The sequence below is a fragment of the Haliotis rubra genome, unplaced genomic scaffold (genome assembly GCF_003918875.1).
Source record: "Haliotis rubra isolate DU_JTF1 unplaced genomic scaffold, ASM391887v1 Scf193, whole genome shotgun sequence".
Lineage (NCBI taxonomy): Eukaryota > Metazoa > Mollusca > Gastropoda > Lepetellida > Haliotidae > Haliotis > Haliotis rubra.
Genome location: NW_025765925.1, coordinates 364,839 through 383,595, shown reverse-complemented (window position 1 = coordinate 383,595; position 18,757 = coordinate 364,839). Strand labels below are relative to the sequence as shown.

The following is an 18,757-nucleotide window of genomic DNA, read 5'->3' as shown; positions in this document are numbered from 1 at the left end:
TACTAACTGGTAAATACAAGGTTCACAAATTTGATAAGGTTCCTGTATGAATTAGGAGAAATCAAACAAACATGAAAAATATGGCTGTATAGAGACATGAACAAAATTGAAAAAAATATCAAACTGAAAAACATTGTTACTAAGGAAATGAACTACAGTGAAACCTGTCTAAACTGGCACCCCATGCGACTGAAATAAATTGCCGGTTTAGACAGGGTGCCGGATTAGACAGTGACGATCATTTTCTAACATGGCTGCCATGTACACTCGCTACTCTCTTTATTCCTGATTATCTAGCGTGTCGAGAGGTGTGTATTGGATTAAGGGTCCTTGATTGGACTGCTCATACCCATGCCGGATTAGAACGTTTGATTCACCGCGCAAATCACTACTTCCTGATTATCTAGCGTGACAAATGGATTAATTAGTGTATTTGACTATGGGTGCTTGATTGGACTGCTCATACCCATGCTTGTTGGGAGCGGAAAGTCGTGCCGGAATACGAAATAGACAGGTGCCGGATTAGACAATGTTTTAATGATCATAATATCGTTGTAAAATGGCAGGACCAACATTTTATGCCAGTTTTGACAGTGTGCCGGATTAGACAGGTGCTGGTGTTGGCAGGTTTCACTGTATATATCAAATCTAATAAAAAGCATACTTTTCAGGTCAAAATGATTGCGGATGATAAAATAGAATCTATATATAGGATATTTTATACTTTTATCATCTCATCTTCAGAAGACAATTGGGTGAGATTCTCTGTGTGTTCAAACATGGCTTGTTATGCGAGTTACTTGACAAGATAATGTTTTCCACAAGACTAATGTTAAAGGTGAAGAGTGCCTGTGTTGCTGCAGCATCCTATTGTCTGATACATGAGCCGTAGAGTGCGTTCTACATTAGTTACAGCCATCACAGTTTAACACTAGACTAGCAGTGCACTTGATGAACCCAGCAACATATATAGGCGGACTTTATTAATAGTTTACTAACTACAGGGCTTTTACACACCAACCAATCAGCTGGAGTAGGATGAAAACAACATCATGTTTGTATGATCAATAATGTAACATAGCATTTTTCACATAGTATTGTTAGGTGTGTTGGTTTAGTTGGGGAAAATAATTTGAATTTTGTTGAAGTGGAGATTGTTGATGATTAATACACTATACGTATTTAGTTGTGTACGTTCATCTCTCTGAAAGGCGACACTACATATACAATATGCTAATCGAAAAGTTTTCAGTTCTTGTTTGAAAATTTTATGGCTTTATTTTTTTTAATCTACCAAAGCAGTTGCTGATAGAAAGGAAAACCAAATAATATTCATTTTGATTTCTGATTGAGGCTTGAATCTGAAAAGTCACTGACACACTGTGGCTGGTGAAAAAAACACTTTCTTCAGTGGCTACAACTTCAAAGACTCACCAGAAATGTTTTCATTTCAATTGACTTTTGTCAAACAGTATGTCTTTCATGTGTGAAACAAAAGACAAATCAATGTAATATTGGCTTCCTGCTCCCTCGGCAGATCCACCCACGACAAGTGTGAGTGTCTGTGAAGGTCAGCCCAGTATCAATATTTTAACATTTTTAACCATATGAATGCACCTGTGAACATGGATCAATATAAGTAGTATGTTCATATATCCTGTATAGCACTGTGACTGATATACTGTAGTAGAGGCTGTTGTAAGTGGTGGTGTTACTGTCAGTGGCAGCAAATGATTGAAGCACTGGTAAAATGTCAAGGGCAGATTTTAGTGGCAAACATTGACAGTGAACAAATGAGAGTAACCTCCCCTCGTTGTTGTAAACAAACTGCTCTGGATTCGAGAATGGACAAAGCCTCTTTTAATACATTTGACATAACAGATTCTGGACATACGGGAGTCACTCACACAGTAAACAGGTCCTGTTACTCATTGTGAATGCAACTGTTTCTTGCAATGTACTGCTTTTCATTATCATAAACCTAAAACTGTGTGTTTATATTGATCTTGTATGGTTATTTTACTGATTTCATAATTAAGTTCTCTATTAGATAATTTCTGGGTTAACTTCAACATTTCAGTCTAGAAAACCCCTAAAAACAATATATTGTTTAGCAGTGATATTACAACTCACACAACATTAACATGTTGCACTGAGTACCCCCTCCAGAGCCCCCAAACTGTAGATAAGGTAAGTAGTCTTCAATGGTTGCTGCCCTCATAATCAATGTATTGAATGATTGATCAGCATGTCACTACTCCTGTCCATACAGCGTATGAATGTACCCCGCTCCCAGGGTCTGTGTCACACTCCTCTATACACCCATATGGACTCTCAAGCATATCTATTGAAAATTAATTTCATAATACCGTAATCGTTACGTAATACCGTAACCACAATACTAGCCTATTGACATACGTCCTTTGATGATATATCAATTAAAACTATTTCTGATAACATTAGTTGCTACCAGGTCAGAACTATTTTTGTATCTTTTCCAATACAAATTGGAAATTTCTTCGACTATAATACCAATAAATATTTAATTTTAATTTACAAATAAATAAAGTTTTTTCGTTTGAAAATCAATAACATCACGCCTTGCTTGAGCAATTAACAACAGAATTAACATTTCTGGTAAACAATTTATAGTGTCTGGGGGATCTTCCAGTTCTACAACTAGTAGCAAAAATGTTTCTAATTCTTAAGCCACTTGTGTGGATACAATTGGACCTTGTTGTCATGGATTGTCTAAACAAGTTGTTACTACAAACACCAGCATTACCAGGACTACTATTTAATGGTCCCCATGGAGACCACACGGGTATTGATGTAAAACTGGTTGTTCATGTCTCCAGTCCTCCACGCTGCAGTTGGTTTGTAGCTTGTAGTATAGGCTTTCATCATTAAAGCTTTAGTATCACAATTTCTTGAGCTGACTTAAAATAAGGAATCATTACGATATAATTACACAATGCCTTTTAGAAAGTGATCAAATGTAGCATATGTTATATTTGGGATTACACTTTCTTAGTAAAGTACAGATTTTAGTACTTTTGTTGGGTTGAGTCCCATGCGGGATTCGAACCCACACTTTGGGTGTGTTAACTGACAACTCTTATGGATGTTAACTGAAAATTCTTATGTATGTTAACTGAAAATTCTTATGTATGTTAACTGACAATACCTGGTATGTTGACAATTCGTATGTATGTTAACTGACAAATACCTGGGTGTGTTGACAATTCGTATGCATGTTAACGGACAATACCTGGGTGTGTTGACAATTCGTATGCATGTTAACTGACAATACTTGGGTGTGTTGACAATTCTTATGAATGTTAACTGACAATACCTGGATGTGTCGACAATTCTTATGCATGTTAACTGACAGTACCTGGGTGTGTTGACAATTCGTATGCATGTTAACGGACAATACCTGGGTGTGTTGACAATTCGTATGCATGTTAACTGACAATACTTGGGTGTGTTGACAATTCTTATGAATGTTCACTGACAATACTTGGGTGTGTTGACAATTCTTATGAATGTTAACTGACAATACCTGGATGTGTCGACAATTCTTATGCATGTTAACTGACAGTACCTGGGTGTGTTGACAATTCGTATGCATGTTAACTGACAGTACCTGGGTGTATTAACTGACAATTCTTATGCCCTTTCTGGTTGTTACATGCTCTACAGATCTGATGAACCCAAACCTAACATGTGCAATAACTTATTCCTGTCTCTTCCGCCCACATTGGTGGTCTGTACTAATACAGCACTAATGGCTTGTCATTTAAATGATTACTTTAATAAATATTTCACTAAGATTTGATGATTAACGTAACCAGTCTCTTTTATAGGATCATATAATTAAGAAAAGTTTTACGTTTGAATTGTCGCTTAATCATACGATCTGAAGAGTGCAACATTCAACAAAATACATGTGCAACAATAGTTTTAAATATTCATGTCCCTTCCCTACTGAAGGACTAAGTGCTGATTTACTGTATTGAAACACAAACATGTTGTGTTCTAATGACACTGGCTGAGAACAGCACACGCTGTAGCCCTGAAAACTGCTGCATGCTGGGTAACACCGTGGTACAGAGGTGGGCGGGTGGTAACAGCCAGAGTGAGTGAGTGAGATAGGTTCAGATCAACTCTGATCTGTGTTTTAGTTACAGCACATGGAGTCAGCTTATTGTTTTAATGAGGTCTGAAGGGGCTGAGGTGTTGGACATTTATTACTTGATGAAACCCACAAGAATATCATTGGCAAACCTGGAGTCATCATGTGGTGAAATTTGGTATTTGGAACCAGGGCCAAGATTTCGATAGTTGTAAGTTAGTGTTAATGTATGGCACTTACGACCATCTAAACACCAGGAGAGCTTCGAAAATGTAGGTCCAGGATAATAGAAACCCACAAGCAGACTAAGGATTATAATCAGAAGGTTATTTGGACTAAATATATTACCATCACATAATCCTGGCACATACAAGGGACACAACTCTTCCTGAGTGAAACTAACAAGCATGGATAAGATCCTGACATATAAAGTATACTAATCAATTTCAAATGGCAATGTTGAACACATGAGCAGCAGATCGTGCCTCAGCTAAGGGCCACAACTGTGACACCAGAGCCTCCACACATGCAATAGTGACGCAACGATACCAATGTGCTCACAAACAGAAAGCAGATGATATCATAGTCAGTGCTGGAGACTGAAGGGAGATCAGTTTATTATGGGAGGTGATAGAAAGAAGTAACAAAATATACAATTCTTGTCATTACAAATAAGTAATTGACAATTTTCAAGGCTTTACAACACTGTCAATGTTTGTGATGTAAAATGACTACAATCATTAACCTGAGCACGAAACAAATCATACCTAATATAAATGACCCTATTGTCTACAGGGAAAAGCTGGTGTTTTTACTGGATTACAGTCAACTCATGTTGTCTCAAAGACCTGTTGTTATAAGAAAACAGTTTGACTTATCCGTTCTACACTTCCAAATCAGCTTTACTGAATTCTGACCAAACCATCAGACTACAAAAAGCAAACATATATATCGTGCTTGTGACGTAAAAAAACATTTATATAATAAGAAATTAAACACAGAAGCATTTATGTATCCATTTGTTCAGGCCAATTATCATTTTCCTGTCCTTGAAGTTTAAAAACTGTTCATGTTTGGGCCATTATGCTTCATGCAAATTCAATCTGATGCAAAGTTGTTTGACTTGTCAGCGTACGTTTTTAAATACATTCTCTTTGGACTTTAAACTGAGTTCTAGATAACCCCAGGAATTCAGAACATCCAGTTCAATACATTGGTTGATAAATATTGTAAGAATTTTCTCAAAGCAGATTGTGTTTCACACATAGTCCGGGACTTGACGGAACCAAGTTGAGATTTGATTTCCATTCACTCCAGACATGAAATATCCTGTGGAATATTTCCTCAGGAAACAGTGCATGTGCTAAAGAAAGATTCCTCAATGAGCAGCTTCACAGACATCACTTTGACAGATGCGAGAGAGGCATCAGACTGAGAGGTAACTCTTACCTTCATGTTGGACAACATAAGCTTCAACTGTTGTGAAAACCATAAAAGTGTTATTGTCATATGGTTTGAAGCACTAGGTTGTACATATATACAACAGATGGCGCTAGGTGGGGTTGGGCGGGGTTGGGCGGGGTTAGGCGGGGCTGTCCTGGAACCAGTAAACTGCGATCATGTGAGTGTGTGAGTGAGGGTAATTTGTTTGTGTGAGTGATAAAACACCGTTTTGAACAGAATTTCAGGAATATATCATGGCATGCCGATTGATGTGGGTGGAGAGCAGAAATGTGATGCAGGCCTCAGAAGTTTACCACTCCATCAGTCCATGCAAGTGTTCACACTATGTGGTGTGGCACTGTGGTGATGTGGCAATATGATGTGGTGACATGGTGATGTGGCTATGTGGTGACATGGTGACATGTGATGTGGCAATGTGGTGACATGGTGACATGTGATGTGGCAATGTGGTGACATTTGATGTGGTGACATGTGATGTGGTGACATGGTGATGTGGTGACATGGTGATGTGGTGACATGGTGATGTGGCTGTGTAGTGACATGGTGATGTGGTGACATGGTGATGTGGCAATGTTGTGACATGGTGATGTTGCAATGTGGTGACATGGTGATGTGGCAATGTGGTGACATGGTGATGTGGCAATGTTGTGACATGGTGATGTTGCAATGCGGTGACATGGTGATGTTGCAATGTTGTGACATGGTGATGTTGCAATGTGGTGACATGGTGATGTGGCAATGTTGTGAGATGGTGATGTTGCAGTGTGGTGACATGGTGATGTGGCAATGTTGTGACATGGTGATGTGGCAATGTTGTGACATGGTGATGTGGCAATGTTGTGAGATGGTGATATGGCAATGTTGTGAGATGGTGATGTTGCAATGTGGTGACATGGTGATGTGGCAATGTTGTGACATGGTGATATGGCAATGTTGTGAGATGGTGATGTTGCCATGTGGTGACATGGTGATGTGGCAATGTTGTGAGATGGTGATGTTGCAGTGTGGTGACATGGTGATGTGGCAATGTTGTGACATGGTGATGTGGCAATGTTGTGACATGGTGATGTGGCAATGTTGTGAGATGGTGATATGGCAATGTTGTGAGATGGTGATGTTGCAATGTGGTGACATGGTGATGTGGCAATGTTGTGACATGGTGATATGGCAATGTTGTGAGATGGTGATGTTGCAATGTGGTGACATGGTGATGTGGCAATGTTGTGAGATGGTGATGTTGCAATGTGGTGACATGGTGATGTGGCAATGTTGTGACATGGTGATGTGGTGACATGGTGATGTGGTGACATGGTGATATGGCTATGTGGTGACATGGTGATGTGGTGACATGGTGATATGGCTATGTGGTGACATGGTGATGTGGTGACATGGTGATGTTGTGACATGGTGATGTGGTGACATGGTGATGTGGTGACATGGTGATGTGGTGACATGGTGATGTTGCAATGTGGTGACATGGTGAAGTTGCAATGTTGTGGCATGGTGATGTGGCAATGTTGTGACATGGTGATGTTGCAATGTGGTGACATGGTGATGTGGTGATGTGGCAATGTTGTGACATGGTGATGTGGCAATGTTGTGACATGGTGATGTGGTGACATGGCTATGTGGTGACATTGTGATATGGCTATGTGGTGACATGGTGACATGGTGATGTTGTGACATGGTGATGTTGTGACATGGTGATGTTGCAATGTGGTGACATGGTGATGTGGTGACATGGTGATGTGGCAATGTGGTGACATGTGATTCGGCTATGTGGTGACATGGTGATATGGCTATGTGGTGACATGGTGACATGGCAATGTTGTGACAGGGTGATGTTGTGAGATAGAGATGTGGCAATGTTGTGACATGTGATGTGGCAATGTTGTGACATGTGATGTGGCAATGTGGTGACATGGTGATGTGGCTATGTGGTGATGTGGCTATGTGGTGACATGGTGATGTGGTGACATGGTGATGTGGCTATGTGGTGACCCTAACCCTGATGTGGTGACATGTGATGTGGTGACATGGTGATGTTGTGACATGGTGATGTGGCTATGTGGTGACATGGTGATATGGCAATGTTGTGAGACGGTGATGTGGTGACATGGTGATGTGGCAATGTGGTGACATGGTGATGTGTCTATGTGGTGATGTGGCTATGTGGTGACATGGTGATGTGGCAATGTGGTGACATGGTGATGTGGCTATGTGGTGACATGGTGATGTGGTGACATGGTGATGTGGCTATGTGGTGACATGGTGATGTGGTGACATGATGATGTTGCAATGTGGTGACATGATGATGTGGCAATGTTGTGACATGTGATGTGGCAATGTTGTGACATTTGATGTGGCAATGTTGTGACATGGTGATGTGGCAATGTGGTGACATTTGATGTGGCAATGTGGTGACATGGTGATATGGCAATGTGGTGACATGGTGAGATGGTGATGTTGTGACATGGTGATGTGGTGAGATGGTGATGTGGCTATGTGGTGACCCTAACCCTGATGTGGTGACATGTGATGTGGTGACATGGTGATGTTGTGACATGGTGATGTGGCTATGTGGTGACCCTAACCCTGATGTGGTGACGTGTGATGTGGTGACATGGTGATGTTGTGACATGGTGATGTGGCAATGTGGTGACCCTAACCCTGATGTGGTGACATGGTGATGTGGCTATGTGGTGATGTGGCTGTGTGGTGACATGGTGATGTGGTGAGATGGTGATGTGGCAATGTGGTGACACTAACCCTGATGTGGTGACATGGTGATGTTGTGACATGGTGACGTGGTGACATGGTGATGTGGCTATGTGGTGACCCTAACCCTGATGTGGTGACATGTGATGTGGTGATGTGGCAATGTGGTGACATGGTGGTGTGGTGATGTGGTGACATGATGTGGCAGTGTGGTGACATGATGAGGCAGTGTGGTGACATGGTGATGTGGCAATGTGGTGACATGGTGATGTGGCAGTGTGGTGACATGATGTGGCAGTGTGGTGACATGGTGATGTGGCAATGTGGTGACATGGTGGTGTGGCAATGTGCTGACATGTGATGTGGTGATGTGCTGACATGTGATGTGGTGACATGTGATTTGGTGATGTGGTGATATGGTGATGTGGCAATGTGGTGATGTGGCAATGTGATGTGCTGATGTGGCAATGTGATGTGCTGATGTGTAAACCAGGAACACCACATCATGGTTACTGGGAGAATTAATGTGCATGTGTTAGTGTGTTGGTCGGAGATAAATTAAACAGTTGACTCAGGTTTTCAACTCCAGGGACAATAGTTCTGAGAACAATACCTGTGTGTGGTAAAGTGCACACAAACAGAAAACATCAAAGAATAATGACAATTGATTTAGGATATAACAGTTATATTAATTAGCAGGAGTAGTTTCTTACCTGGGGGTTCCTCTGTAATGTTGCATGGGGAAAAAAATATAGGTTATTCACAGTGTATGAGTCACTTTTTCAAAATTAATTACTCCTCTTACAGATGCAGACAATAATCTTTTTGAATTTCTTTTTTGGGACATCACAATTAAAACATACTTTGGACATAAAAAAATGATTCATTAATGAAAATTGTTCAGTCAGGTGTAACAAAGTAAGCTGTTATGCAGTCAGGTAAAGCAATATTGGTTGTGAAGCAGTAAGGTATAACAAGATTGGTTGCCATGCAGTCGGGTATAACGAGACTGGTTGTCATGCAGTCAGGTATAGCAAGACTGGTTGTCATGGAGTCAGGTATAACAATATTGGTTGTCATGGAGTCAGGTATAACAAAATTGGTTGACATGCAGTCGGGTATAGCAAGACTGGTTGTCATGCAGTCAGGTACAACAAGATTGGTTGTCATGGAGTGAGGTATAACATAATTTGTTGTCATGCAGTCGGGCATAACAATACTGTTTGTCATACAGTCAGATATAACAGGATTGGCTGTCATGCAGTCAGGTATAACAAGTACAGTTGTCATGCAGTATGATATAACAAGATTGGTTGTCATGTAGTCGGGTATTACAAGATTGGTTGTCATGCAGTCAGGTATAACAAGATTGGTTGTCACTGAGTCAGTACAACAACAAAATTTGTCATGGAGTCAGGTATAACAAGACTGTCTGTCATGCTGTCGTGGTATAACAAGACCGGTTGGTGCAATGAAGTCAGATATGGTCAGGTATAGTTAAATATTACAAACATATAAGTATGGCATAAACAGGTCAAATGTTGGATATATCCAGGCCTTCAAGATCAGAATCATGTGTTACAAATGTGGACATCACAAGAATAACTTCACTTCAGGTCGTTTAGAAAGACACTGCCAACAGCAAGGTGGGATATTTTTACGCTTATAGCAGCTGTAGGAAGTTCAATTTGTCGCTGCTGTTACTTGTGAAATAGTCTGGACATACCCATATCAGATTATTATTGACACCCACAAATAAACGCGTTTAGTAAAGTCAAAGGAATGGGTTGCTGCAAAGTAAATAGGTTCTGATAGAGTTTTGACACGGTCCCCTGTCATATTATTCCATATTTGGTTTAGTCAGTGGAGACCACACAAACAGCAGAGACACAGAAGATGGCACATGCGTTGTATAATACCTCTTGTCGCCATAGCAACAAAATACAAACAAATCCATAAAGGAGACAAAAGTAAACAATCAGTATAGGAGGATATTGGAAATCAAACCAGAAGTACACATCATCTACATACAGAATGTAAAACCAGGCTAAAAGTGCATCACAAACTATAAACAGAAAACTTGGAATTTTAGAGATATTTCTTGCATGTTAGAAAATATCAATTCAGGAATTATAATATTATAATTAAAGGACATATATATATAAATATTGCCATGAAAGCATCAAGAAAACAAACTAAAATATTAAGATATAAATGTCATGGCTACAAATAACACAAATATTCTGGTACACAACTGTTAGATGGTACACAAAATATTATTTTGATGTTTCCAAATATTACAGATGAAATATAATTTTATATGGTAGCATGGTACATACAGGATACAGAGACAAACAGTGTACCCCAAGAGAGACACATGTACCATGTATAATAATCAAGGTCACAAGAGTACCATATATGCCAATCATAACCATTTGATAATTCAGTGTGCCTTGTACACCTGGACGACCATACACTTAGAGGTGTGACAATATCAGACACAATTGTACATGGTGTGACAATATCAGACACAGCTGTACATGGTGTGACAATATCAGACACAGCTGTACATGGTGTGACAATATCAGACACAGCTGTACATGGTGTGACAATATCAGACACAGCTGTACATGGTGTGACAATATCAGACACAGCTGTACATGGTGTGACAATATCAGACACAGCTGTACATGGTGTGACAATATCAGACACAGCTGTACATGGTGTGACAATATCAGACACAGCTGTACATGGTGTGACAATATCAGACACAGCTGTACATGGTGTGACAATATCAGACACAGCTGTACATGGTGTGACAATCCAAGACACAGGTGAACCGAATTTGTGCTTAGAAGATAATTCTAGTACATATATGGGAAAACATATGATATAATGATGCAAGTGCACTGCTTGAAGTGTGCATTGTTTATGATAATGAATAGAGTTTAAAAGAACTCAGGTATGGGCACTTTAAAAATTAGTTTAAAAATGCAACAGCATGGATATATGTATAATAAGAAACAATCGGAGAGATGCACAGGTACATGTGTGGAAGTATGGGAAGGTGGCACTCATAAAACATATGGAAGGTGTGGTTCAGAGGTAAAAACATAACAAACACAGGGTCTGTAGCTCACCTTTTTCCATGGCATTTGAACATATTGTTATTTCTTTTAGAATTGGTAAAAAACATCATTTGAATTCCCTTATTATGTCTAAGTGCCAAAGAGTCATCATTCCTTGTTTTGTATGCACCCTGACACAGGAGCCATGGTTATGCATCTACTGGTAATATCTGTGAGACCAAAGATACAATATCCCATGCTAAAACACAAACATAGTATCTGGTGGAAGTTTCAAGACAATACAAACTGACAATATATGTTCAATTTTGAAGTGAAGACAAGTCATATTATACTACCATCAAAACAGAATAAGGAAACCAATCACTTATAAAAGGTACTCGGGCTTTAAGTGTTATTGTATGGAGTGAGAAACTAACTCTATACCCTTTAGGCCACATTATATTATTGAATCTATACCCTTTAGGCCACATTATATTATTGAATCTATACCCTTTAGGCCACATTATATTATTGAATCTATACCCTTTAGGCCACATTATATTATTGAATCTATACCCTTTAGGCCACATTATATTATTGAATCTATACCCTTTAGGCCGCATTATATTATTGCATGGCATGTTTTTTGCATTCACCCTTCCAGCCACACATTGTACAAGATTGAATAAATATATAAATAACTAGATATATAACAAATTGAATTTGCAATTTATTTTCACTTTTATTTCAATAGGCCTTTCCAAAGCCAGAGTCTGGTCTAACATCACTATGATCATTGTTCCTGCTATATTTGGGCAGATGTTTAAGTAGAAACTACAAGTAAGTTTAATAACTGTGGACAGAACGATGTGCAATAATGTCAGCCAGATCTGTGACCCGGGTGAACAAAACATCCATGAATGAAATGTCTGCCACAGAATTCTAAAAGAAAAAAGGGGATCTTAGAGGTTACCTTACCTCATTTATTTCCAAGGCTTTCTGAGAAGTCTTGTGAGCCTGTTTATTGTATATCACAATTAAATATTACTGGTAGCATATATAAGCTTAATAATATTGCTTGTGTGTGTGACATTAAACTATAACAAGACAACAATTCTAACACTGTACCATGCTTTAAAGCTGTAAGATCAGATTGGTGGTATTGAGTTGTTACTTTCTGTTAATGGTTTGTGTAAAGACACTATTATAGTAAGAAAAGCTTATGTCATATACTCTTCAAAAAAATAAACTTGACATAGGACAAATTTGAATTTTAGGAAAGTATCTGACACAAACCAATCCATGATGAATCCCAGCATGTGCGGGAATGGTTGCCGATGACAAAACGTTTGAAAAAAAGAAGCGTTTAACAAAAATGTAACGTTACACTCATGTCTGTAGTGAATCGCTAAAAGGTACCCTACATGAAATGCACGAGCATCATGAAATTGTGTATCACCCTGAGCCTTTAAAAAGCCACATCAATGGTACGCCACGTGCATTGCTTTAAGCCACTATAGATGACAAGAGAATGAAAAGACTGACAGAAACTCAATGACACAACGCCATCGGCTGTTTACAAGGACGGACATCGCAGCATGATGTGGCAAGGCACTTCAGCGTGTTCAGACAGACCATCTCAAACCTATGGACCTGATACAAAACTACTGGAAGTGTTAATGACAGACCCAGGTCAGGTCGACCTAGAGTTACTACCGCCGCCCAGGATCGCTACATCCGACTGAGACATTTTCGTTCAAACACCGTGGTCGCATCATCCACAACAATCCAAATCCCTGGACTGCTCCGAATCCCTGACCAGACAGTGTGCAATTGGCTATGGAAAGCCAGACTTTTTGCCAGAAGACCAGTTCAACGTCACGTTGTTCGCTACATCAGCGTGATCTTTGGAGCATGACAAAGCTCGACCTCACGTTGCACGTGTTTGACAGGTCTTCCTCCAGCAAAACAATGTTCAGTTGTTAGCTTGGCCTTCTCGATCACCGGATTTGTCCCCCATCGAACATCTATGGGATATTCTTGATCGACACTTGCGCCAGCGTAGTCCGCCACCTCAGACACTACAAGAACTGCACACAGCACTTCAACAAGTGTATGACAACATTCCTCAAGACAGCATTCGGCATCTCCTTTCTTCTGTGGGCCACGCTGCCAAGCTGTTATCGATGCTCATGGTGGTCACACCAGATACTGACATTTTCCTCTGACCAAGTGGCTTTGATAGCCCTCTGTGATTTTACAAAACACTTTCTGGATAATCAAGTATTGGAAATTTGTAATTTTACTGTAACTGAGCAATGATGTCATGTTTGAATCAGTTCTATGCAATCAGTAAGTAAACTCCAAAACAGCATGTCAAGTTTCTTTGTTTGAAGGGTACTTTTTTTTTTCTTTCAAAACATTCATCCTCAATAATTTGCACTATATGTATGCATAAGATGATTCCATATTTCCTTCAACAGATGACCAGTTCGGGTATCCCTTTAGTTCACACCTATCTTAAACATATAAAAAACAACCGCCTTGCTTACCATTTGTTTCAAATAAAAATTAAAGGCATCTTTTTTAAATCACAGATCTGATGTTACACCTTTAAAGATCACCACTTTGGTCACCAATAACAGGAAGTTATTTCTTATGTAGAATATCCAGACTGGCTGGCAGGTTTTGAAAAATGTCACAGTATATACATACACTCCTTTACTACTTGATATGCTGTCACAAAGACATTTAATACATCACTGATTTTATGACAATGAAAGTGTTTGTTTTTGGATTCATTTGTTAATTTAAAAAAGGCATCATCTGCAGATAACACACAACGGAATATATCTTCTTATTCAATAGTACAATGGTTATTAAACAATGTTATTATCTCTTACCTCTGTTCTCTGTTTCCCCACTCGCTGCATGTCAAACATTGCACAAAGTGAGAAGTAAAACATAACTCATAAATACAGTCAAATCCCGATGAGTCGAATCGCTGGGGACCAAGTAATAAATTCGTCTTATCGATGTATTCGAGACATAGGTATGTCTATGAGGGTAGAAAAAAGATGATCCAGTCCTAATTCCTCCACCTAAGCATTTGTTTATCTAATGACTTCCCCTGTCACTAATAGGGGCACCTTATCAGTTCCAGTCTGATTAGCACAGACAGTGATTTCCGTAAAATCACTAATCTGCCTTTTGAACTCACCCGTCAGTGGCGGAAAGGTGTGAGCTGCGCTGGTTTGTTAATTTGATCAGTTTGCTACACCAATCAACTTCTCATTGTCTGACTTCGGCTTATGTGTACAAGATTGCTGTTGTTTGAATCTCATGGGACCAAATTTTCTTCTCGAGTTATCGTGTGTATTTATGAGACGAATTCGAGTAACCGGTATTCAAATGATGACAACTATAACAGCGAATGGTCGGGACCAACAGGTACTTCGAGTTATGCATAATATTCGAGACACCGGCATTCGACTCATCGGGATTTGACTGTATATGGAAAGAATTGTTGTTAAATTTGATTGTGTCTATGTAACCATCACTCCTTAATGCAACAGTTTATGAAACATAATCCATGGGATGTTATTGTGTAAATATAAATCTGTTCAGTGAAAATATTGAAATATATTTGCAATGAACCCTTCAAGGTTTGATATGTAAATCTGTGCAGAAAAAAAGGCAAATTTATTGATTTTTATAACAACAGACATCAAGGATACCCATCAACAGTTCTCTATTATTTGAAAAGGTTTGTTTTAGTTTTCAAAAGTTTAACTTCAAAATCAAAACCAAAGTCAATAAGAAGTATCTTGTGAGTGCTGACATAGCACATGTACATACAATTTTTAATGTTTAATATATTTTCAACTGAAAATCAATCAATCCAATAAACTCAACCAAAAGATGTAGTTTCTTTCTCTTGTCAGTTTATCACTCAGTTTCCATGGTATGAGAATGCAGTTTTTCCTGTGTGAATTGTCTGTTTTATGCAAATTGCATCAAGCAAAACAGAATATTTGAATTCGAACAATTAAGCTCATTTTGGTTGTTCCTGACCTTCAGTGAGTGAGGGTGAGTGAGGGTGAGTGAGCAGGTTGGTGGGTTGGTGTATCCGAACAACATTCTCAGCTTAAAGTGGGCTGGCACACAAAGACTCACTTTGCATCAGTATGCCGTTTTAATTAAATCTAAATGGCACTGACAAATCAAGACTCAAACCCTTATCCTGGCAGTACCAAGGGAGGTAATAATTTAAGTGAATCCTTGTACTTAAATCCAGCAATAATATCACATACATATAATTTTTCATAATAAAATACATTGATTATAATAATTGATTTTAAAAGACTAACAAAATAGCCTTGCGTTTCCTGCTTGGCTTAAAACCATAAATTCAAAATAGAAAAAGTGAGTGAGTGAGTTTAGTTTTACATTGCTTCTAGCATTATTTGAGCAATATCAAAACAGGGGACACCGGAAATGGGCTTCACATATTGTACCCCTGTGGAGAAACGAACACAGGTCTTCGACGAGACGAGAGAATGCTTTAACCACAAGGCTCCCCCCATTCTCTTCCCACAGAGGTTACTTGTCATATCTTCCTACGAACCTCTGTTCTAATACGGCCCTTTCATGGTGCGAGTGTTCAGGGTTCGTCATTGGTTGCAATCAGATTTAGTTGTGCAATCAGCGACGTTGTTTCAAAAGTGATCATTCGCAAGGCCTCGGTAATTTCTGTATGCTTTGGGAAAACTAGAACCTCTTCCCCTGTGCGTTGCGCAACGTTTCTTCTAGACAGAACTCAGTCATGTAATGGCGGATCAATGGCATCTCCATCGCCCTCGTTGACAACGGACAAGCTAGCCATTAAATGTCTTGTGTGTCACATCAACACAATTCCCTGCTGATGAGAGACATTTGTGGCCCCACATTTGTTTGTATTAGTCAAGCTGGATCTAAGTCGACGTAACACGTGTTCTGATTGGATAAAAAGAAGGGAGATAATTCGTGTTGCGACTTTTTGCCACTAGGGGATTTTAAGAGAACCGGGAAATATGGCCGTAGTAGAACAGAGGTTCGTAGGAAGATATGACAAGTAACCTCTGTGGGAAGAGAATGGGCTCCCCCTAGCCACCCCACCAACATGTGAACTCAACAATAACATCTGATTATCTCTAAGCATGCCCAGTGATTATAAGCAACACTTCAAGGGTATCACAGCCCTTTTGTGTGAGAATATGAATAGACATGCACTGGGGAATCCAGTTCATAAACTCTTGCAAGAAATACCTCCTATACAACCCAGCTTCAGAGATAAAACCTGACTGCCAGGGTATTAGTGTTGGCAATAATACCATGTGGCTTTGAGACAACGAGGAAGTACCTAGGTTCCCATGTCATTTGTTGTGTAGAACTCTCATTATATCGTGGGTCTGGCTGAAAATCATATTATATTACAGTTTGTTTCATACTGCCGTATTTACCATAATAACCACCTCTTGTCAACTCAGTAAACAGCAAGCTTAATGTCTTGTGTTGTTTTAAACATATTTTATTCATTCAAGAAAAGGATTGGGCACAAGTTATCCAACCTAGAAAAGCCCTCTCCAGATAAGCATCTGACCTAATGTCTTGTTGGAGATCATAGTAAACAAATTCAGTTTAAACATTAATGAAACAGTGACTGTATTGATATCAGTACATGCCATCGCTGTGTTTTTAAACAAATTTGTTATATAACTTGAAAATACGGACTGTCACGTTAATATTCGGTTTTTGTGGGGGAAGCTTATAAAGTTCACTTTAAACAATCTAGAATCTGGACAGGGGTTAGGGTTATTGGAGAAGGGTGCATATTATGATGACTACGGTATTATGATCTGCTAATCTCATCAACAAGGATCTTGATATCATTTTTTCAAGATTCCTTTTAAGTTCTGATTGGTTGACAGCTCAGAGGGACATATCCTGGTTGGTTGTTCTCAGGTCCTCTCTAAGTTCAGGGGGAATTTCTCAATACTCCCAGTCACATGAAGTCTTATGCACACAAAGTGGGAAATATTTTTAATTTTGTATCAAACTACTATTATCAGATTTTCTTATTTGTATATATTCAGATATATATAACATTGTATGTACCATTATAACCAGGGGCGGATACAGCTATTTGAGAAAGGGGGGGTGCACACTATTGAGAAAAGAGAGGGTGCACACTTCATTTTCACCAGAGTTTCAATGGTCATTTAATAAACTTTCAGGACAAAAGGGGGGGTTGCGCACACCTGCATCCCCCCTCTGGATCCGCCTATGATAACATAGAACTTTTCATTGAGGCCTCTTTCCGTGTATTGGCCTGTTATAAGTTACCTCGGTTATGCCATGAAATTAATAATCTAAAATAACAGGAATTGAGACTTTTTGTGTCTCATATCATATCTGCTGCATAATCTTTGTAAAACTTTGAAATCGAATTATCAATGATATTCTGTGAAACTGCTTCTCACAGGTCAGACTGGCACAGTCTCTGTATACTTACATTGGCCAGGTTGGACCCTTGATCTCTCTGTGCCATATTGTTATGACTTGGTGACTGTCGATTGGTCGACGGTGGCGGCGTTCCCCGGTAGTCCTGGGTCACGTGATTGTCCGCCTGCCGGACCTGGACTTCCTCGAAGTTGCCTCCCCTTCTTGGTGTTGTTGCTTGGTTACGCTCTGTTCCTGAATTTCTATTTGCTGTGTTTTTATTTTTGGACGAAGCACCATTACCCATTACCTTGAATCTGTAAACGAAGTAAGAGGTGATATAGGAAATATACTCTTAAAAAAAGTAGGGGAACTTCATTTTTAATTTACGATTGACAAAAATTGGGAGATAGATCAGAGTCAATCAATGTTGAGATGATAACTATGAATGTTTTGAGAATGCATCACCACTTGCATTACCACTTGCACTTCCTTATGACCATAGTGATTGGTGTATTACGTGAAATTTGCATGTGTACGATTTTCACTTTCAAACAAAAAAAACCCATCTAGAAACAAACACTAACAACTGTGTGCTGCGAGATGATTGTCAAAATTAAGTGAAAAACGTCAAAATCAAGAATGACACCCCATGCATGTGTATGGGGCTAGTGTGTTGTGCATGTGAATCCCATGCGTTGTGTTTAGAGGTGGTGATAAAGCAGGGCTCGATTTAAGAGATGTTAACTTACTTGCACCAGGTGCAACCTAAGATAAAGACCTATTTGCACCAGCCAAATTCCAGTTGCAACGTAGTGTGTTAAAACGTTTCGGTGCACATAAACCTTAATCAGTGATGTAGTACCCATGAAACCATAGCAACACTGAG

General features: G+C 39.3%; 1 protein-coding gene across 1 annotated transcript in view; it reads right to left on the bottom strand.

Moving 5' to 3' along the window:
- The window catches only part of LOC124274664 (kinesin-like protein KIN-14J), a 62,631-nt gene that overhangs the window by 21,731 nt on the left and 22,143 nt on the right, over nt 1-18,757 (bottom strand). Inside the window, 5 exon segments of the mRNA XM_046710021.1 lie at nt 5,588-5,614; nt 9,034-9,045; nt 12,367-12,405; nt 14,292-14,315; nt 17,942-18,185. Coding sequence (XP_046565977.1) covers nt 5,588-5,614; nt 9,034-9,045; nt 12,367-12,405; nt 14,292-14,315; nt 17,942-18,175 — 336 coding nt within the window. The 5' untranslated portion in view covers nt 18,176-18,185.